This window comes from Eretmochelys imbricata, chromosome 10 (assembly GCF_965152235.1).
Source record: "Eretmochelys imbricata isolate rEreImb1 chromosome 10, rEreImb1.hap1, whole genome shotgun sequence".
Taxonomy (NCBI): domain Eukaryota; kingdom Metazoa; phylum Chordata; order Testudines; family Cheloniidae; genus Eretmochelys; species Eretmochelys imbricata.
In genome coordinates, this window is record NC_135581.1 from 57,162,075 (window position 1) to 57,186,001 (window position 23,927).

The 23,927-nt window shown below is 42.0% G+C and overlaps 1 protein-coding gene across 2 annotated transcripts in view; it reads left to right on the forward strand.

Annotated features, from left to right (window-relative positions):
* THSD4 (thrombospondin type 1 domain containing 4) overlaps positions 1-23,439 on the forward strand; it is a 589,516-nt gene extending 566,077 nt beyond the window's left edge. For both annotated transcript variants that reach the window (XM_077828709.1, XM_077828710.1), the window contains 3 exons: positions 6,947-7,126; positions 20,079-20,223; positions 23,297-23,439. In XM_077828709.1, coding sequence (XP_077684835.1) covers positions 6,947-7,126; positions 20,079-20,223; positions 23,297-23,439 — 468 coding nt within the window. The remainder of the gene's footprint in view (positions 1-6,946; positions 7,127-20,078; positions 20,224-23,296) is intronic.
* Positions 23,440-23,927: the final 488 nt, after the last annotated feature.

Consider the following 23,927-nt stretch of genomic DNA (forward strand, 5'->3'; position numbering starts at 1 on the left):
GAAAATGCAGCTACATTGTTTCTCCTGTTGTTTATTCTGTTCAGTAGCTGATTTACTCACGTTCTTCCTGATAAGAATATGACACAGTGCCCATCTCTGTGCTGTTACGGGTAGTTTTCAGCCTTTCTGCTGCAGGAATTACATGATTCTGAGCTTTTGCTATATGTGCATGTTAGAATATCCTAGGTAAACTGTATGCTGATTTTCTCAACACACCCTGTACTTTTTCATTGGTGCCAAGGTTTTTGTGGGTATCTGGTCGAGGGATCACAAAATTCCACCCAAAACATAAACAAAATCCCCATTATTAATAACACTCAATTGTTTTAGGCCAGAATAAGCCTTTGAAAATCATACCCCTTTATTCAACACAGAAACCAATATGCTGCTGGAATAATCTTCTAAAAGCCTTTCAAACAATGCCAGGAACAGTATTGTGTGTATTTAACCTTTAAACAAGCAATAAGAGCCCATGTCAGCCAAATTTCCATTTCAGCCTGGAACCAACACCACCTCACATAGATATGTGCAAACACTGAAGGAAAACCCTGGCAGATTCAGGCATTTTCTAAAAACCACACACAATATGAGAATTTGTAAGGCTGAAGAAATGAACTCTAACCTTCAAAGGATTCATGATTATAATCCTGCTTGAATCAGGAGCAGTATCAGTGAACACATCCCTCCCTTTTAAAACAACAAACAAACAAAGAAGTGTGCTGGTAGCAACAGAGTGTTGGATTTTTCTAGGAGTACTAAAAAGAAAAGGAGTACTTGTGGCACCTTAGAGACTAACCAATTTTACTGATTGTAACCATACCAAATAGGGTATTGCCAAACTGGATCAGATCCAAGGTGCATTCCCTGTATCCTGCCAGTAGTCAACACCAAATACTTCAGAGGAAGGTGACCCCGCCCCCCGAAAGCAGACGTGGGATATAGTCTCTCTCTCACACACACACACACACACACAGAGGGGTTACATCCTGATCACTGCCTCTGTATTGTTGCCCCCTTTAAGGACTTACTCTGCAATTAGTAGCAGAGGAGCAAGAAGGGAAAAGTTTCCTGGATGGAGTGGGGAGCAGGAAGTGGCTGAATGAGGTCAGAGGTGCAGGGGGGCTGCCGTTCCAGCTAACTGGGAGAGTATTTATATCTCGCGCAGGGCCGGAGAAGCCCTCTTTCACCTGGACATGGTTGGCAGCACCCTCCCAGCCATATAATCATAGAAGAATTGGGTTTCCTCTTGGCCTGTTCTGGGCATTACACTAGTTGCCCTTTTCCTTTGGGGGTTGGGTCACCACTAGTCTGAGTGAGGTGGGGTAGGTTTTTTTTTGCCTTCCCCACAGCAGGTTTGGGACTCAGAGATAGTGGAGCAGGGAGGGTTATGTTTCAATGTCACACCTTAGTAAGTAAGACTCACGGCAGATGTCCAGTGCAGGTACAGTATACTCAGGATCATCTGAAACGCTATTATTCAAGCCTCGATATTATCCAAATACCTTCCTTGTCCCTGCATGTACTTAATGCTGGGGGACAAGGAAGGGATTCAGATAATACAGAGGTTTGGATACTACAGCAGAGACACCCTGACCAGGACTGTGAGGACGAGGACATGCCCCAGGCCAGGTGGGAGGCCACCCTGCTTCTGAATGGCTCCTGCAGTAGCACTGGGAGCTCTTTACAGCCCCGCTGTCATGGGAATGAGCAAGAGGACCTAGACAGCAGAGCTGCAGAGGGATCCCTGTGCTGCCACAGGGCAAGTGACACCCGATCCCTACAGGCACAAGGTGCAGGGAAGGCTGGTAGGACAGAGCAGAGTCCTGGATATGTGCAGTTATTTCACACATTGTGTGGTCGTTTGGTGAATATAATCAGTTAGGGTTTTTTCTTTTGCTCAGTGTTTGCAAAAACAAACAAGTCAGTATCAAACAAAATGTCATAAAGATTTGTAACACTTTTGGTAACATAAAGGGTCTAGGGAGGTTTTGTATAGAAAGGAAAAAATCCATCTATTATAATATTAATAATAATAAATACTCATTGTAGGCACTTGTAGAAAACAGTGAGATCTGTGTGTAATGATAAGCCAATTGGCTATCCTCCTCTTTGGTTAGGTTTTCATCATCTGTCTTTGAGGATGCTGTTGGGTTTGTCTTCTCATCTGCTCTGGCTCTTTGAGGAATGCTTTGGTGAAGACACAAGTCTTGCAAGGACTAGACTTTTCCTGGTCTCATTTGGAGGAGTGTTCCAGAGCCTACTGGCTGCTGTAGATATTGGGTACAATGAAGTGAACATTGGTAGGTGATGTGGCAGGTCCTAGGACAGCTGGTCCTTGAGATAATATGGTTTAATCACATAAAGGCTAAATAGAGCAATTGGAGGTTTCTGATGTAGATCCAGAAGTCCTTGAAAGATGCAGAGCACCAGTGCAATTTGTTCTCATCAACTCAACCCACTCACTTTGTACCAGCTGCAGCTTCCTCTTTAAACATCTTATCTTGATCCAAGAGTTACAATAAGTAAGCAAAGAAGTGATGAATGCAAGAGCCATCATGACCAGGCCATATGCATAGAAAAATGGATGGAGTGTTTTTGTTAGCCAGAGACAGAAGAAGAAACTTTTGATGACTCACCTTTTGTGTTAGTAATGACCCTACACTATGACCATCAGGCTCCGCACTAAGTTTTTGTACAGTGTGTAGCACAAGGGGGTCCCAATCCATGGCTGGAACTCCTAGGTGTCACTGCAGTATAAAAAACAAATACTAACTGCAGGTGGGCAGATAAAGGTGCTCACCAGGTCCTTGAAGCAATTCCCTTTTCATTTAGCATTACGTTGTTCTTTCTAAAAAAAGAATGAGGAGTACTTGTGGCACCTTATAGACTAGCAAATTTGTTTGGGCATAAGCTTTTGTGGGGTAGAACCCACTTCATCAGATGCATGCAGTTCTTTCTGGGGTTCTGCTTGAGTCAGCTGTTTTCCATCCAGGCTCCAATTTGCACATGCACTGAAAGAGGTAGGAGAACACATTGTCCATAGCCATAGCTTATGAAAAGAATTAATATAGCTGCATGTCACCAGGGTAATGCTGGCATTACAGCTTGTGTCATCACAATATCTCTTAATGGTAGTTAATAGATGTTAAATAAGAGCAATTATTAAACCCTCTAGGACCTACATGAACTTTGGAGAGGAAAAGCAGCTGCACAGGTGGCATACAACAACACTACACTTAGACAGCCGAGTGTCCATGACTCAGTATGCTTTATTCCTGGCATCTAAGAGCGCCACAGGGTTTTTACTAATTTGGTGCAGCCAGGGTTAATTGTGGGCAACTGTGCGACCACCGCCAGTCCACAACTGGGCCGGGTCCCCTCCCGGCATCAAGTCCAATCTTCAGAGCTTGATATGCAGGGACTTTGTTTAACCAGAAGGGCAGGCAATGTGACCAGAAAGTGCCAGCAGACAGATTGATGATTGATGGCCACTGATGATTTCAGTCCTCTCAAGGCCAGTTCTCAATGATACAATCCCTATTAATGATAGTCAAACCATCTTATCGTCACCATTGGCAATGCATATTAAAAGCCTCCAGACGTCTTGTTTAAGCAACATTCATGAGATGGAACTGAACACATCACCTCCCACCCAGCAGTCCCGCAGCATATTTAGCAGCATGTGTCTTGGAGCCTGACGGTACCTCTGGGCATCACTGTCTTTTATCCTAGTTTTATGCATTCTGTTGGAAGGCCAATGGAGGCAACCCAGTGTTTTCTTTTTGGCTGCATCTGTGATGGAGGCTTAGGGAGAATATTTTAATATTAAGACCCATCTTAAACCATCATCCATTTAAGATTGTAAGCATGAAAATATTGTTATATTCTTGTAATATGAAATTACATATTCACTCCAATATTCACAAGACCTTTTGTCTGTTAACACTATTTCAGACAAGAGCTTGTGCATATGACCATTCATGGACAGCAAAGGAGAGGTTATATGCACCACGAAAGCAAATTCATGATAATACATGGTAAAAAACCACCTCCCCAGTGCCTTCACCAGCATGCCTACCATTGCTGCCACCAGTGGAGAATTAAAAGGATCTGAGTTTTGCTAGTGCTAGCTAGGCCAGTAGTGTAGAAGAGTTGGATGATCAAGCAATATTCCCGCAACTTCCCAGCCCTGTGTCAACAGTTCACAACTACAGAAAGCCCGTAAGAGAGTTCACCGGAAAATGTTTGTGGTGGTGATAGCCTTTTCCTATGAAAAGAAGTAAAGCTCTTTCATTGATGTCATCTGATCTGTATTATATGCTCATACATATGTTCCCTTCCACTAATGAAAACCAAGGCAAAACAGAAAGTGTTTTTTAGGCTATTGTCATGCATTTGACAAAGTGGAGGCTAGTTTGCTGGCCATAAGTAAATATTATTAATTGGTTCACAGGCTAGGACATAAGGAAAATTTTGTTGTGAGTCTCTCTTTAGGCCTTAAAAAGAGACTCTAATGTACAAGGTTGTGATTAACATCCCTTAGTATTCTTAAGATATATCCAACAGATTAGCTTCCTGATTTGTGCCTTGTTCAGCCTGTGCCTGTGAGCCTTATTTTCAGACGGTCACTGTAAGCTAAATTGGCTCCTGAAACCTAGTGAATAAATATAGGGTTCTCAGTGTTTATTCTCAATGTTCCTTTTCACAGAGCCTCACAGAAATTTGTATCCCATACTGGCCTGGTTCAAGTTATATGTTATCACATTACGAACTTTAAAACCAGTCATGCTCAAACATAACAAAATGTTTCTTTAGAGTGGAAAGCCTCCAACTTATTTCAGTTTAATATCACAGACTGATATTTTAGCTTCGTGAAAGTGTATTGTCTCAGTGTTTAACCTAAATTTGCTATAAAGTTTACTTCATGAGCAAAATAAATCCTTGTGATAAAAAGTGTGCAATAGTTCTCAAGACAGCGATGGACCTTCCTCTTCCTATAAGTAAGAAAAAGAAACTGCCATGTAAATATAATATGCTGAGACCAAGTACAGAAATCAAACAACAGCTGTGAAATGTAAAGATAAAGAATCCTGTGTTTACACCTTTTGCTTCTTTACTTTTAATGTAGTTTGGGAAACTAAGCTAATGGTGTTGTCATGGCTTTAGTCAGAGTATCCTTTTTGGTTTGGTTTTGGTAATGTTCACATTTGTTGGAATTTCATGCTCTGAATTCAAATCAACAGTTACAGCTGTCATATCCTCAACAGGAAACACAAAAGTTTCCTGACATAATCCATTCAGAATGTGATTTTGTTTAGAAATTTACTGGGGGGAAAATGTTTTGTTGGCTTTCACTAAATCCTCCAAGTGTGTTTCTGATAACCCTTCTTTATCACGTGCTGACTAAATACTATGTATCTTTCATTGCTTCTGAGTGATCTACAAAATAGGTATTGCAGTTTAGGGGGCAAACTTTTCAAAACTAAATGACAGGAATCTAAGTCCCATTTTCCATGTTATGTAGGCATTCAGGAGCTTAAGGGGTTTGCTACGCAGTTTTTGTACTGCTTTATCTATGCCAGTTTAGAAACCGATACAATTAAGGTGGTACAACTACCTAATGTGGATGCAGTTATACAAGTATAAAACTTCTAAACTGAGATAATTAAAGCATTGTAAAAACTGTGTGTAGACTAGCCCTAATTCTCATTTGAAAGTCAATGAGACTTAGGCACCTCTGAAAATTTGACCCTAATTTTGGGTAACAAGACCGGGTAGTACCTTAGCTGCTTCAGTACGACAAATGTAAGGATTTCTTTTTTTAAACGAAGTAATCCTGTTTCCTTATGAAAAAAGAAAAGGAGGACTTGTGGCACCTTAGCGACTAACAAATTTATTTGAGCATAAGCTTTCGTGAGCTACAGCTCACTTCATCGGAAGCATCATGCTCAAATAAATTTGCTAGTCTGTAAGGTGCCACAAGTCCTCCTTTTCTTTTTGCGGATACAGACTAACATGGCTGCTACTCTGAAACCTGTTTCCTTATGGACAGTTTTGAAAAATGAACTTTGGTGCCCAAATAAATAAACAATAGAAATCTTGTGTGTCATTTGTTTACTGGTTAGCCATATGGAACAGTACAAAGGATAGAACCTGTAAACCTAGAACTTGCAAGTTCATAAAATCATAGAATACCAGGGTTGGAAGAGACCTCAGGAGGTCATCTAGTCCTACTCAAAGCAGGACCAATCCCCAATTTTTGCCCCAGATCCCAAATGGTCCCCTCAAGGATTGAACTCACAACCCTGGGTTTTTAGCAGGCTAATGCTCAAACCACTGAGCTATCCCTCTCCCCTAAACAAAAATGTGACAAAAAGCTGTATAGCCTTGAGCCAGTGAAGCACTTAAACAGGCTAACCTTGAAGCATATGAGTAATCCCACTGACTTCTATGGGACTACTCAGAAGCTTAATTATAAGCATTTGCTGAAGTGCATTGCTGAATCAGGGCCTCGGGGCACTATTAAGGTTAAGTGTTATGTATAATATTTCCCGGGGCAGCAGTATTTCAAGTCCACTTTTCACCTGCAGTTGCCTAGCATAAAATAAAGTTGGGCTGTGGGCAGGGCATAGGAAAGAGTGAATAATCAGGACTGCAGTGCTGGGGATGAGAAGAAAGATCTGCCTCCGTTCAGTGGATGTACAAAAAGACTTTAGAATGTTGCAGTCCAGATTTGTATACAGGGACTTGGAGCATAGGCAAACCAAGCTTTAAAGCTTCCTCCTTCAGAACATTAATACTTATAAAGTGTGACTATCCCTCTGGTGGCACAGAACGCTAGTCTAAAATGCATATTTAATTTATGAGAGTAGCAAGAGTATGTGACTAGAATATCAGAGGTATGCTGTTATGTGACTTCCACCGCTCTTTCTGTTCCCTGATGCAGTGTTCAATTGAATGTGGAAGCGGAACCCAACAGAGAGAAGTCATTTGTATTAGAAAAACGGAAGGCAGTTTTGATGTGTTGAACCCTTATGAATGTTCATTTTTGGAAAGACCGCCCAGCCAGCAGTCCTGCTACCTCAAACCCTGTGGGGCTAAGTGGTTTAATACAGAGTGGAGCACAGTAAGTCCTTTTTTTCTTTTCTATATTCAAGCCAGAATGGTGCATCTCTGACCATCTCCTTTGTATTTATATGAAAAACATCACATGGGGAATAATACTGACCTTGAAGTGAGACTTCATATTCTCTGCACGTGAATTATATTGTAAATAAAACCTGTTTTCTGCTGCCTCTGGGGCAAAGCAGCTGGAAATCTTCCCTACAGGGACAGCCAAGGAGTCCCCCAACAGAAAAAGAAAGGGAGTACTTGTGACACCTTAGAGACCAATTTATTTGAGCATAAGCTGTAGCTCACAAAAGCTTATGCTCAAATAAACTGGTTAGTCTCTAAGGTGCCACAAGTACTCCTTTTCTTTTTGCGAATACAGACTAACACAGCTGCTACTCTGAAACCCCAACAGAAAGCAATCCCCAGGTAGTGCGGCTGCCTCTGCATCACCCATGTCTCCCTCCATATGGGGGGCATGCTGAGGAAGAATGGAGCTTATACTACTTCACCTGATCCTTGTCCCTATGCCCTGGTCTACACTAGGGGGTGGGATCGATCTAAGTTACGCAACTTCAGCTACGTGAATAACGAAAAGGAGTACTTGTGGCACCTTAGAGACTAACCAATTTATCTGAGCATGAGCTTTCGTGAGCTACAGCAAGTGAGCTGTAGCTCACGAAAGCTCATGCTCAAATAAATTGGTTAGTCTCTAAGGTGCCACAAGTACTCCTTTTCTTTTTGCAAAGACAGACTAACACGGCTGTTACTCTGATACGTGAATAACGTAGCTGAAGTCTACGTACTTAGATCGACTTACTGTGGTGTCTTGACTGCTGCCACTCCCCCGTCGACTCCGCCTGCGCCTGTCGCCGCGGTGGAGTACAGGAGTCGACGGGAGAGCGCTCGGGGATCGATTTTAAATTTTAAATCGATCCCCGCCCACCAATCTGGTGAGTAGTGAAGACATACCCTATGGGACCACTGCAGACAACATAATTTAGAGCAGTCTTTATGCCGCTTATGGCCCCCAGCTTGTCCATGATGAAGGGAGCAGAAAAATGGTATAGAGCGTCCTCCACACTCCCAAATCTCCTCAGCTGCAGTGAGGGTAAACTAATGTGGGATTTAGTTAATCAGATAAAAGAGAATGTAGACATCTGAAATGCTGTGGTGTCAAGCCAGATTCCTTTCTGTTGGGGGACTCTTCGGCTGCCCTCTGTGGAAGATTTCCAGCTACTTTGCAACACTGACACAGCACAAAGCACGTTTTATTTACAATATAATTCATGTACAAAGAATATTAAGTTTCACTTCAAGGTCAGTAGAATTATCCATGGTACTGTAGGCTCAGTGCTTAGGGCGATGCTCGTGGACTCATGTGAATACTTCAGAATTTCAACTTTATATTTTAAAAATTTGTCATGATTGTGAAAACTCAAGTGTAAGCAATACAGTGATTCTGCCTGAGTCTGGAGACTCAGCTTGGACTGTCTCATTCACCTTAATTGTTAGCTCTGAAATCCACTGCTTTGAGGGGTCCCACCAATACCATCCTAGAAGAGGACTCTGTGCTTGGGGGGTCCTTGTTGCTGTCACCTGGATCTTGACTCTACTAGGGTACTCTAGGCAGAGGTAACACTCCAGACATAGTCCTGTGTTTGGCAAAGTGGAGGCTGAGTCTTTCCTCCTCTGGGATAGATCCCAGCCTTCCGGAATAGAGGGAACAGTGGTCTGGGAAGTACATAGGCTCAGCCTGTCCGAAGAAGAATTGGTGAGTCCTCACCAGGTATGAGGGTACTTATGAGTGAGAATCCAAGTTGGGATAGGGCTAGAGTGTGTGGGCCGTAGAGGACGGGGCACTTGGGCACAAAGACCCCAGATTGCCTGTTTAACTGGGAGACGGCAATCTGGCTTTATGTTGCCTTCCAAACGAACAATGAGCCCATATTCTCAGCATTGTGTCATTAAACTGGAAAAATGGAAAAGGCTCTGCTGAGAATAGCCAGCTTTGTGTGACTGGTAAATCTGTGAATTAAAATGCCTGAGGAATTTTATGAAATGGTCAGTCCATTCCACAGTGGAACTGGCATTTGATCCCTAAGAAATAGCTAGAAAAATACTTCTGGCCAAATTCAGAAATCAGAAATAACTTAACTTTAAACTCTTATTGATCTTAAAGTGAGGTAGAAAGGAACTTATTTAACAGATATTAAATTAATGTCAGCAATTTTTCTGTGACACTAGCCTAGAGATCTCACCACAGCTTTTGCAGCAGCACAGCCGTCAGTCACAATGTGGTGGTTTTGTGGTGTGCGATTGTGGTTTTAGCTGCCCATTTTAATCAATAATGCAACAATGCTCTCTTCTGCAGCTGCTTATAATAAAACTACCATTCTTCTAGCTGCTTCTTGATGGCATTTTTTTCTGATGTTTCTACAACAGAAAACAATTGCAGTAAAATTGATTAAATAAATTTTCAGCTGTAGTTTAGTACAATCAAGGGTCTTTGAGGCTGACTTGTGTTAGTTTTTTCCCCCTAAAGAATATCCCTTTGTGACTGTGAATTTAAAATGATCCTGGGGCAATATTTATTCATGATATATGGTGTAACCCTGCAAGAAGCTGAACACCGGCAAATCCTATTTTAAATTAAAAGGGAGTAGAGATTTCTATTCAGGGCTTGGCTACCCAGGGAGTTACTCTGCAATAGCTATTCCTGATTAATTTCCTGTCTGGATGCTTTTATTCTGGAATAAAAGTACTTTAAACTGAATTATTTTTATCCAAGTGGACCAAACTAATTTGGATTAAGGCATTCTTATTCTGGGATAAGAGTGCCCACACAGGGAGTTAATCAGAAATAGCTATTCCATTTTAAATCCACACTGTATCTTAATCCAGATTAATTTATCTGTGTAGACAAGCTTTCAGACCCTTTTTCATGTCTATCATTGTGGAATCTCCATCTTTTAAGATCAGGTCCATATCATTTAATGTTCTTCATTTGTTTAGGTTGTATACTATAAACGTATAAATAGGCTTGATAAATAAACATTACTAATTATGGCTATTAAACTTTTCTGATATTGCTGGGTTTCTTACAGCATGATCTTGCAAATCTTTCTATTTACCTCAGCAGGTACTAGTTGGACTCTTAGTATGGGCAATTTCCCTTATTTTCATCATGTAATGAATTTGCATCGTCACTTGTACAATGACTAGAAATTTCAGAGAGCCAGCTCAAGGATTGCCTAATACGATTTCTTGATTCCCAGGAAAAATTGCAGAGCAATGTGTGTGCCGCTTTCCCATATTGTCTGCATAATGTGCAATGCAATGGTCTCTAAATGTTCTGGAATATTCAGGATATATCAGGGAAATTCCCCACTGAGAGACGAACATGTCATTACTGTTGAGTTGAGACTTGTAAGCAGTATTGTAGTTTTACATTTGCTGCTGGGTCTGAATGATACAGGAAAGAAGGGCACCACCAGGGCAAGAATGATTTGGAAAGGATTTAAAAGCTTTTGGAGATTAGGATCTAAACCACTCAGCTACTAGTGGAATTGATAACAAACACATGCTGCAGCCCACTGGAGTTAATTTACCAGTTTTTATAAATGGAGATTATTTATGGAATTATTTTATCATAAAAAGAACTTGAATGGAGCCTTCAAGATGTGCACATACCATAGCTAAGCAAACGTGTGATTTTCACATTGTAATTTTGTCTTGCCTCATCTCTGCAGTTGTTTTTCTCAGCCATCCATTTATGTAATAATTCCAGTAGTAGGGTCCAGTACTGCAAAAAAAAAAATAACTACAAGTGTAGTGCTCACAACTGTGAACGTTTCCATTCCCCCACTAGTAGTAACTGTATTCATTAGTCAGTGTTGGCATGATCTGGTTCTTGTTTTGAACTTCTTCCATACTATGTCTTTATTTTTTTTTCTGCAAACTGCCTGTCACAATTTGGGGCACTGTACAAATAATAAATAACGTCACCAGCATCATCTCTCTCTCAAAAAGCATTTGGGAAATATTGCAACTTATTTTCTAGTTTTGTATATAATTTGAATACAATCCCAGTTTTCAATGCAACTAACACAAAAGAAGGCTGCCTCCTAAACTGATATAACTTGGCATAGACACATTGACCTCAGAGAAGCTATATTGATTTACCCAGGTTGAAGATTTGGCCCACAAAATATAACGAGAACTAACATTCATGAAACCAATGTTTCAGAAAAACTACACCATGTTAGGAAAAATAATACTATCTGCAGGAATAATATCAGTGAAGAATATGCTGCTTATCAGAATAAATAGAAATTAACTGTTTATAAGGTTGTTGGGAGGTCTCAAATTCTATATAGTTCCAAGTGTCTGGAGGGTTTTTTTTTGTCCCCTTGTTTGTTTTATTAGATTCCTAACTGACCACATCAAATAAAAGAGAGAGAGGGGGCATTTTCAGTCTAAACATTTTTTACACACAGACCAGTAATCCCTGACTATCATTGTATATGTGTGGGTTTGAATATACCTTATGGGACAAAGAAAAGGGAGAAACCTTCACTATGGCAATGTTTCGGGATGTTACCTAGAGTGACTTTCCACTAGTTATTTCACTGTGGTTCAAGAGGGAGTACTTTTTTTTATTGCCTTTCTTAGTATGCAGTACTTGTGGCACCTTAGAGACTAACCAATTTATTAGAGCATAAGCTTTCATGAGCTACAGCTCACTTCATCGGATGCATACTGTGGAAAGTACAGAAGATCTTTTTATACACACAAACCATGAAAAAATGGGTGTTTACCACTACAAAAGGTTTTCTTTGCCCCCACATCCCACTCTCCTGCTGGTAATAGCTTATCTAAAGTGATCAATCACTCTCCTTACAATGTGTATGATAATCAAGTTGGGCCATTTCCAGCACAAATCCAGGTTTTCTCCCCACCCCACCCCACCCCAAACCCACTCTCCTGTTGGTAATAGCTTATCTAAAGTAATCACTCTCCTTAAAATGTGTATGATAATCAAGGTGGGCCATTTCCAGCACAAATCCAGGGTTTAACAAGAACATCTGAGGGAGGGGGAGATAGGAAAAAACAAGGGGAAATAGGTTACCTTGCATAATGACTTAGCCACTCCCAGTCTCTATTCAAGCCTAAGTTAATTGTATCCAATTTGCAAATGAATTCCAATTCAACAGTCTCTCGCTGGAGTCTGGTTTTGAAGTTTTTCTGTTGTAATATCGCAACTTTCATGTCTGTAATCGCGTGACCAGAGAGATTGAAGTGTTCTCCGACTGGTTTATGAATGTTATAATTCTTGACATCTGATTTGTGTCCATTTATTCTACATCCATAGTGGCCAGGATGGTGTTATCAGGAAGATCACTGATGGATTGCTGGTAGTGTAGGCCCTGAGGAGGGAGTACCAGCACTCCCAGCTACCTTCGAGACACCACTGACTTCCTGAGGAAACTACAGTCCATCGGTGATCTTCCTGAAAACACCATCCTGGCCACTATGGATGTAGAAGCCCTCTACACCAACATTCCACGCAAAGATGGACTACAAGCCGGCAGGAACAGTATCCCCGATAATGTCACGGCAAACCTGGTGGCTGAACTTTGTGACTTTGTCCTCACCCATAACTGTTTCACATCTGGGGACAATGTATACCTTCAAATCAGCGGCACTGCTATGGGTACCCACATAGCCCCACAGTATGCCAACATTTTTATGGCTGACTTAGAACAACGCTTCCTCAGCTCTCGTCCCCTAACGCCCCTACTCTACTTGCGCTATATTGATGACATCTTCATCATCTGGACCCATGGAAAAGAAGCACTTGAGGAATTCCACCATGATTTCAACAATTTCCATCCCACCATCAACCTCAGCCTGGTCCAGTCCACTCAAAAGTTCCACTTCCTGAACGCTACAGTGCTAATAAGCGATGGTCACATAAACACCACCCTATACCGGAAACCTACTGACCGCTATTCCTACCTACATGCCTCCAGCTTTCACCCTGACCACACCACACGATCCATTGTCTACAGCCAAGCTCTGCGATACAACTGCATTTGCTCCAACCCCTCAGACAGAGACAAACACCAACAAGATCTCTATCAAGCATTCTTACAACTACAATACCCACCTGCAGAAGTGAAGAAACAGATTGATAGAGCCAGAAGAGTTCCCAGAAGTCACCTACTACAGGACAGGCCTAACAAAGAAAATAACAGAATGCCACTAGCCGTCACCTTCAGCCCCCAACTAAAACCCCTCCAACGCATTATTGAGGATCTACAACCTATCCTGAAGGATGACCCAACACTCTCACAAATCTTGGGAGACAGGCCAGTCCTTGCCTACAGACAGCCCCCCAACCTGAAGCAAATACTCACCAGCAACCACATACCACACAACAGAACCACTAACCCAGGAACCTATCCTTGCAACAAAGCCCGTTGCCAACTGTGCCCACATATCTGTTCAGGGGACACCATCACAGGGCCTAATCACATCAGCCACACTATCAGAGGCTCGTTCACCTGCACATCCACCAATGTGAAATATGCCATCATGTGCCAGCAATGCCCCTCTGCCATGTACATTGGGCAAACTGGACAGTCTCTACGTAAAAGAATAAATGGACACAAATCAGATGTCAAGAATTATAACATTCATAAACTAGTCAGAGAACACTTCAATCTCTCTGGTCACGCGATTACAGACATGAAAGTTGCGATATTACAACAGAAAAACTTCAAAACCAGATTCCAGCGAGAGACTGTTGAATTGGAATTCATTTGCAAATTGGATACAATTAACTTAGGCTTGAATAGAGACTGGGAGTAGCTAAGTCATTATGCAAAGTAACCTATTTCCCCTTGTTTTTTCCTACCCCTCCCCCGCCCAGACGTTCTTGTTAAACCCTGGATTTGTGCTGGAAATGGCCCACCTTGATTATCATACACATTGTAAGGAGAGTGATTACCTTAGATAAGCTATTACCAACAGGAGAGTGGGTTTGTGAAACCTGGATTTGTGCTGGAAATGGCCCAACTTGATTATCATACACAGTGTAAGGAGAGTGATCAGTTTAGATAAGCTATTACCAGCAGGAGAGTGGGATGTGGGGGCAAAGAAAACCTTTTGTAGTGGTAAACACCCATTTTTTCATGGTTTGTGTGTATAAAAAGATCTTCTGTACTTTCCACAGTATGCATCCGATGAAGTGAGCTGTAGCTCATGAAAGCTTATGCTCAAATAAATTGGTTAGTCTCTAAGGTGCCACAAGTACTCCTTTTCTTTTTGCGAATATAGACTAACACGGCTGTTAGTCTGAAACCTGTTAGTATGCAGTATGTTTCTGAATAATCCATGAAATCAGCATGAATGTAATACTAAAATTTGATACAGATGTTTTTCTTGCAACTAAGTCTGCATTGAAAAATGGCTATTAAGTATTTAGCATTGGAGAAGATTAAACAACTGATACATGTTGTACTTGGAAAATTAGTTCTGCAAAAATAGAAATGTTCTTACAACTGGACCTAATAATATTCTATTAATTAATCATGCATCTTGAATTATCCCCCAGTTCTTTGTATGAATCATGTTTCATTTGACTGCTGGGTGAAGAGCAATACCAATAAACTGTTCTTAGCATCTGTTTCAGAGTAGCAGCTGTGTTAGTCTGTATCCGCAAAAAGAAAAGGAGTACTTGTGGCACCTTAGAGACTAACAAATGGATTTGAACATAAGTGTTCATGAGCTACAGCTCACTTCATCAGATGCATCCGATGAAGTGAGCTGTAGCTCACAAAAACTTATGCTCAAATAAATTTGTTAGTCTCTAAGGTGCCACAAGTACTCCTTTTCTTTTAGCATCTGTGTTAAGACTAGGAAGCCTGAATGGGCTTTTATTGGAGATCCATTCCAGGGAAATGGGTGTAAATGATCAAAATCAAACTTGATAAATCCAGTTATCCTTTCAGTCCTTCAGCAAATAGATGAGACAGAATATAAAGATACAGGGCCTGCTTACACGAGGTATGAATTTGGCCCTCTATAGCTGAGTATAATTATTGCAAATTATGTATTTTTTCTGTTACTAAGTGGTTTCACCCCTTAATGATATTACCCAGAGCATTAAGAAGTGCCTCTTTCCAGCATTATGACTTCATTTAAAATTAAGGGACACTAAAGAATGATGGATGTGCTCCAGTTCCCAAAGCAATCTGATATTTACCATAAAACAGTCTACAGTACTTGGAACATCACTGAGAGTAGAGCTTACTGTGTAGAGAGTGCCATGTATCAACAATTTCCAAGGAAGTGGGCCTGCTGCTGTGCACCAGTGCCACAAGTGACTTTGGTTTCATATATCTTCCCAACGTTGCTCATCTTTGACAAAGTAGCTTATTAGAATTATGATGAAAAATGAACATTTGTCACAAAAATGAAAACCCAAACTCCAGTATTTCCTCAGAAGGACATGTGATATGTTTGATGAGCACTTAGATGCCATCTTATCAAATGCTGTAGTTCACTCCTCTCCATGGCCTTAAATCAAATCCAAAATGACAGTCCTTTGTGTGGAGAGCCCACAGATCCCTCATTTTGATTTTCCTTCTGCAAACCTTTAGGCAAGTGCCTTTGAAAGTAATATGATTCTAAATCCCTCCTGACATTTTTTTCCCACATGACATTAAGCATAGAAATTGCTTTTTGTTTGTCCTCTTGCTTGCATTACTCATTTATCTGGCCACGCTTAGGGCATTAAAGGAAAGCAGAAAAGAAGGGGGAACACTTTAGCCACTCTTTTTCAGAGGGAAAAACAAAATAAAACAAAGTAGCTGACCAGAATCCAGATTTCTCCCTGTAACTGTTTCTTGGGTGCTTCTCTAAAAACCAAAATTCATGTTTGGCTCTCAATAAAATCAACATAAATCCAGAGTAACTCAACAGAAGTCAGTCTAAAGTGAGACCCAGGTTAAAGTCTGTGCTCTGCCACAAAATTCCTGTGTGACTTTGGTCAAGCTTCTTAACCTCTCTGTGCCTCAGTTTCCCATGTGTAAAATGGTGCTAATGATATTTCTCTACCTCATAGGGCTGAGGTTAAACAAATTAGCAATTGTGAGGTGCTTTGAGATGTTCTGATGAAAAGCACTATCTGAGAGTCAGGTATTATTCCTGTTGTTGTTTTATGTCAGTGGAATTTCTTCAGATTTCTGTTGGTGTTGCTGACAGCCAATTTTGGCCAAAGTGAATCTCTACTATCAAAGACTGGAGTTTTTAAAGACCTTTGTGAAGATACTGGCTGTTTTGTTTAAAACACTTAATCCTCTTTGGGGGTTTTCAAGAATACTTGAAGGTGCTGTTTCTGTGTCTGATTTTAGTAGACGTGCCAGGAACCAGAGCAGAACTCTCAGCAATTGCCAATGGTATGTGCACGTATAGGAGTAAGTGCTGAGACAGTAATAAGCCACCCTGCAAATCTGTGATCCAGATGTTATAGCTTCTCTTAGGGCCAAATTCAGCTCAAGTCTGCCCTGGTGCAGCTCCGCTGCAGTCAGTGGAATGGCACTCTTTTTAGACTCAGGCTGAACTTGGCCCTTTCGGTGAAGTCCTCCTGGCTCCCAAAATGAAGCAGCACTTCAGTGATTACGCTGAGTAGGATGGTCCAAGAAGTGGAGAGGACACAGAGGAGAACTCTTTGCCCCCTGCAGTCCTCCAGCGTTGTATGTGGGGGTGTGTAGGGTATGTAAGGTCAGCCCAAGGGAGTGATAGAGACGTGGCAAATAGGTCTGCGACTTTCACTGATACTCCAACTTGCTACATTTGACACTGAGTTGTAGCAGTAGTCAAGACTCAGCTGCCCTTGTCCGTCCCGTCTTCCCTCCCTTCAGTTTTCATTTCCACAATCACCCATGTTTGTTCTGTGCAAAAGCTGTTTAGTTCAGTTGAGCAGAATGCACATGAATTTCACATTGCAGCATGTTTATGGTATCCATAAATATTTTTCTCCTCTAGAGAAAATGAGATTTTGTTTTTTCAGAACATTTTCTGTAGCTAGAGGGTGAATTAAAGACTCCTGGGCTATCAATTCCATATATATTTCACACAGGCTGCATTTACTTTAAAACAATCCTGTGTGTTTTGATCAAAGGGCATTGGAGTTGGTTACAGGTGCCACGAGAAAGTATAGTGCATTTGGGGATTAAGGAATCACAGTTCTCCCCCCACCTTCCCTCTTTTCCCTACTGTGATGCGGCAGACCAGGTGCCAGCTCATGCTGAAGGCCCAGGCCAATTCACTTGTGTATTAGCATAGGTCAAAGTGATTGTTAAATGTATAAGAGTATATTGGTGTTTAAACTTCATGAAAACTAATGGAATGTTGCTTGCATTGTTTTCACTTATCTGTATCCTGTTATAGTGTAATAACAAACATTACATTGTGTAAACACCTGTAACTAAATAACCCATCAAAGGGAGAAAGAAACCTTGTGGAATGCATATGAAGAACTTTAACAGAAAAGTGCTCATTTTGAAGCAAGTGGTCATTGTGATGATCGGAGGTCAAAGACCCAAAATGTGTACCTCTCTCTGTCATCAAAGGAAAAGCCCACATGGGTAGTGACCCTGTCAGCTTATTTTCTATGAGAAGAAGCTATAAGTATGGATTCAGGGAAAGATCCTTCATCTCTGGACTATTTGGACTCCTACAGGGAAGTGTACCAGATGCAAAGCGGAGATTCCCCAGGGACAATCTGGGACAGGGCCATCCTTAGGCATACGCAGCATATGCAGCTGCACAGGGTACCTTGAAAATTGGGGCACCAAATTGCCCCAAATTTCATGGTGCCCTAGGCAACTGCATGCTGTATAGGCAGCAGCACCGGCCCTGCGACCAGCCCTATCCCCTGGCCGGCCCCCGCACAGGCTGCGCCCACTGCAAGGGGCAGGGCCATCCCTAGGGGGGTGTGGAGCCCCGGACAACTCCCTCCACCCCACTTCTTACCCTCCCCCCCTGCTCCGCCCCCCGCCCGCCCCCATTCCACCTCTTTCCCAGCGACCCCGCACTCACCAGCAGAGGCGGGAAGTGGAGCAACCCGGCCCCAGTCCGCTCCACTCTGCCAGCTCCCAGCCGCGGCACACCGCTTCCCGCTGCTGGTGAGTATGGGGAGGTTAGGGAAAGGATGCCCCCTACATTCACCGGCGGCATGTCGCTGGTCAGGGGGGTTAGGGATAGGTTCTCTCACCCCCCGGACTCACCGGCGGCGGGAAGCAGAGCCCCGCAGCTGGGAGTTGGTGGAGTAGAGCTGGCTGGCGCTGGGCTGCTCTGCTTCCCGCCACCGGTGAGTCTGGGGGGGGGGAACTTTTCCCTAACCCCATCCCCCTGAGCAACATGGCTGGGGCTGGGGCAAGGGAAGCGGAGTGGGCTGGGCCACATCACTCAGCTTCCAGCCGCCAGCGAGTGCGGGGGCGTCCTTTCCCCAACCTTCCTGCACTCACCGGCGGCGGGAAGCGGAGCGTCGTGGCTGGGAGCTGGTGGAGTAGAGCTGGCTGGAGCCAGGCTGCTCCGCTTCTCTCCACTGCCAGTGAGTGTGGAGGTGGGATCTCTTCCCCCAAGCCCCCTTCCCCAAGCGACACGGCTGGGGCCAGGGCGAGGGAAGCGGAGCGGGCTGCTCCCAGCACCCCGCCAATCCCCTGGGCCACTCTGGGCCTGTGGGGCCCCCAAAAGTGCCCCCCCACAGCTCCTGCCTCCCAGACCCTAGGCGGGGAGGCCTAGGGCCCCACACGCCCTCCCCCGCAACCACGGGGGGTTGCGTAGGGCACCTAAATGGCTAGGGATGGCCCTGATCTGGGAACCCTGAAAAGTTTATTGCATCACTGCCACCATTTAGAATTACAAACTGTGACTCACCTGTACATATATTTTACCTACTTTACCTCTCAGTAATTCTTGCTTCCTTTTCTTAGCTAATAAACCTTTAGCTAGTTGACTATAGAATTGGCTACCAGTGTTGTCTTTAGTGTAAGATCTAGAGTACCATTTGATCTGGGGTAAGTGACTGGTGTCTTGGGACTGGGAGCAACCTGATGTGGTGTGATTTTTGGTTTAAGTGACCTTTTATCAGAAAGTCCAGTTGTCTGGGTGGCAAGATAGACTAGAGAGTCTAAGGGGTCTGTCTGTGACTCCATGGTAAGACTGGTATAGTGATCCAGGAGTTCACATTTGTCCCTGGCGTGGTGAAATCTAAATACAAAACACCATCAGTTTGGGGTGTCTTCCCTGTTGTCTGACAATCTGCCCTGAGGTAGGCACTCACAGTCGTGAACCACTCCAGACAGCGTGACACCCACTGTCTGTTCAATAGTCTCTTTGAGGTTGATTTGGTGTGGTGTACAGGCCAATCCCTGAGCAGAAGCAATGACCCTTGCTCATCAGACAGGAAAATAGCATTCCCATTGTTATCACACTGACTGTTAAGAAAGAGCTGCAGCTGGGGTTGTTGTTTTTCACTCCATCGTGTTGGAACCTTCCCCCCCCCCACCACCACACACACACTACAAATTGTTCCTCGAATTCCTCTCACATCTATAACAATCTTTCTGGCTTCCTGTCATCCAGCTAACAGGATGGTTGATAAAATGTACCCCAGAAGGGGGTACTATGAGAGTATTTCAATTGAAGTGATTTCTCTTAGAGAGAGCCTTGTCTTGCTCATTTGTCCTGGGGATCATGAGGACAGGGGATTTTTCTTGAGCCCTAACAGGAAATGACTCCCATAACTTTCTAGTCAGCATTTTAAGGCTCCCAATCCTATTGAAGTCAATGGAAAGAAGGAGGCTTTGGATAAGGGTATACGCCCCCTTTCTCTGTGAGGGTTTCCTAGTACAAATTATCACCTTCCTGAATTTTAACTCATTTGATTTCAGTGTTCCAAATCCTGTGAAGGAGGATTCCGGGTTCGAGAAGTGCGATGTCTGTCAGATGATCTGACACCCAGTAACCAATGTGATCCACAGCTTAAACCAGAAGAAAAAGAATCTTGTAACACTCAGGATTGTATACCAGAAATAGGTAAGGAGACAAGAAAACTCGACTGTTTTGATTGTGGAACTCCATCTAGTAGAGAAAATATTTAACAATCCTGTATAGGCTCTTTGGGTTCAGCTTTTATTTTCTGTTCTGATTTTAGGAGTTCATTTTTAAACAAAACAAGGCTCTCTTTTTAAAAAGGTACAGTAGGTTCTCATAGACATTAAGGCCAGAAAGGACCATCATGATCATCTAGTCTGACCTAGTCACATTGCAAACCATAGAACCTCACCCACTCACTCTGGTAATAGATCCATAACCTCTGGCTGAGTTACTGAAGCCCTCAAATCATGATTTAAAGACTTCAAGTTACAGAGAATCTGACATTTACTCCAGTTCAGACGAGCAAGTGACCCATGCCCCATGGTGCAGAGAAAGGTGAAAAACCCCTCGGGTCTTTGCCAATCTGACCATGGGGAAAATTCCGTGATCAATTAGACCCTGAGCATGTGGCAAGACCCACCAGACAGACGGCTGGGAAAGAATTCTCTGTAGTAACTCAGAGCCCTCTCCATCTAGTGTCCCATCACCAGCCATTGGAGATATTTGCTGCTAGCAGTCACAGATCAGCTACATGCCATTGTAGGCAGTCTCATCATAACATCCCCTTCCTAAACTTATCAAGCTCAGTCTGGAAGCGAGTTAGATTTTTTTGCCCCCACTGCTCCACTTGGAAGGCTGTTCCAGAACGTCACTCCTCTGAAACTTTTGTCTAATTTCAAGCCTAAACCTTTTTGATGGCCAGTTTATATCCATTTGTTCTTGTGTCGACATCAGTGCTTATCTTAAATAACTCCGCTCCCTCCCAATATTTATCCCTCTGATGTATTTAGAGAGAGCAATCATACCTCCCCTCAGCTGTCTTTTGCTTAGGCTAAACAAGCCAAGCTCTTTGAGTCTCCTGATTAAAATGTTTTCCTTGAACTCTGTCAGAAATTGACTTCCCTTTGAAGTCCCAGAGAGCATGAGAGATTTTTTGATCTGCTAAAATGGCACATTTGGGTTAATTTTGGTGTGTATTTTATGGCACCTCGTATTTTGAATGTTTGATTTGGTGGGTTCTTACTGATTTAGCCCTAAAACCAGAAAATCTAATCATGTACAATATTCTATGTCTTCCAATACCTTGTATGAGAAACTATCCATGCAAAAAAAAATTTCTTCAGTATGAACTTCCTGGTGCTGTTGCATACATTCATAGATTCCAAGGCCAGAAGAGACCATTATGAGCATCTAGTCTGACCTTCTTTATAATACGGGCGATAAAACTTCCCCAAAATAATTCCTAGATTTCACTTTTCTTCTTGATTTTAAAATGTCAACCTAAGATGTCAACGCAGAGTCAAATTTCTTTCATAAAATTTATTAACCAAAATGTAACATTTTTGCATTACTTTGATATTGTCAGGGATTTTTTCATAATTTTATGTAATAATTTTATTACTAATTATAATTACTAGAGAAGGGGAGAAAGATGTATTAAGAAGCAGATTGAACCTCATTTTGTTCTGCATCAACTTTCAGGTCAAATTTGTTCACAAATATAGATTTTGTAAAAATTAGCTGTTTATGTAGCATAAGACTGATAGAAATGTTGTTGTTGTTCTTCCTCCACATGGAAACAGTTTTGTTTAAAACAAATTAATACTGACAAGTCTCATGATTTTATTGTGTGCCTTGTGTTATTTGGTCTTTTTCTTAAAATCCCTGCTCCTTGAGTTATGTGATTATGTGAGAATCTCAGTTTTCATCAAAAAAGCAAGTTTCTAGCCCTCATGGTTTTTAAATGTGAATGGAGTGCATCCTAGTGGCTCAGAACCCAGAAGGCAAATATAAAGAACCCAACATTTATTATTTTTCAAAATCTCAATATTTATAAGCCCATCTTGTGATTGTGGGGGGCCTGATTCATGACTTTTCAGTGCTTGGGGATTGGCAGTACTGTTAATATTCCCCTGAAGCATTAGCCACCCAAACACTGCAGCATGGTATTTATTACCTGAGAATCTGAAAGTGAAAATGACACAAACCTGACTATAAAAACAAGTGCTACTGCCTAGTCTATTTTCATTATTCAAGCCAAATTAAGTGTAAAAAGCAAACACAAACTGTTTATAGATTCATAGATACTAAGGTCAGAAGGGACCACTATGATCATCTAGTCTGACCTCCTGCACAATGCAGGCCACAGAATTTCACCCACCCACTCCTGCAAAAAACCTCTCACCTATGTCTGAGCTATTGAAGTCCTCAAATCGTGGTTTAAAGACTTCAAGGAGCAGAGAATCCTCCAGCAAGTGACCTGTGCCCCATGCTACAGAGGGAGGCGAAAAACCTCCAGAGCCTCTTCCAATCCTCTTCCAAAATTCCTTCCCGACCCCAAATATGACGATCGCCAAACCATGAGCATATGGGCAAGATTCACCAGCCAGATACTACAGAAAATTCTTTCCTGGGTAACTCAGATCCCACCCCATCTAATATCCCATCACAGGCCATTGGGCCTATTTACCATGAATATTTAATTACCAAAACCATGTTATCCCATCATACCATCTCCTCCATAAACTTATCGAGTTTAATCTTAAAGCCAGATAGGTCTTTTGCCCCCACTGCTTCTCTTGGAAGGCTATTCCAAAACTTCATTCCTCTGACGGTTAGAAACCTTCATCTAATTTCAAGTCTAAACTTCCTGGTGGCCAGTTTATATCCATTAGTTCTTGTGTCCACGTTGGTACTGAGCTTAAATAATTCCTCTCCCTCTCCAGTATTTATCCTTCTGATATATTTATAGACAGCAATCATATCTCCCCTCAACCTGTTAAAAGTAAAGGAGATTTTTTTAAAATGTGCACTTTTTTATAATTTTAGTCAAGTAAAAAAAGTTATTGTAGTTTTAATAATTTAACTTACTTACATCGGTAGGCTATTTTAAAATATATGCTTTTTTCACCTGATAGTGAATCTTTAAAAATAAATTTGTGCTCTACCATAATCTGCTCTGATAACATAATCTTTCTGAATCATAAAGGTCTGTGCTTTTTTTTCTCCCCAGATGAAAATTGCAAAGACAAATACTACAACTGCAATGTGGTGGTGCAGGCCCGGCTCTGTGTCTATACCTATTACAAGACAGCTTGTTGTGCGTCCTGCACAAGGGTGGCCAGTAGACAATCACGGTTTCTAGGACGCAGATAACAACTACTCCATCACCCATAACATCCATGTTTAACTTCGATATGGGAACATAAACAGTGTTACTGTTTGGACTACAACAGGTTCTACCTTCTTAAAGAGATGGTTGCCATATTGCTGAGCACATCAAGATTATGGTTATGTCTCACACATAACATGCAGCATATAATAGGAGCTTTTTGGCTTTTTAAAATGTTCATTGTAAAACCGTGATTTTTAAAGCATTATTTTTTACTGATACTATTGTATACATCTGTTCATCAAATAATTGTTATTTAAGGAAAATACCACCCTTCTTGTTATGAACTGAATGAAAGGAAAATCAGTCAGATGCATTTACTGGAGATGTTTGACCAGTACAGATTCAACAGCACCATTCTTTGCTGAGAACCAACCCTTCTTTGGTGCTTTGGTCTTAAATTAGTAGATGGTATCAGTAGAACACATACATGAGAAGTGTTATGTCATAAAAAAACCCCAGCACCCTTAGG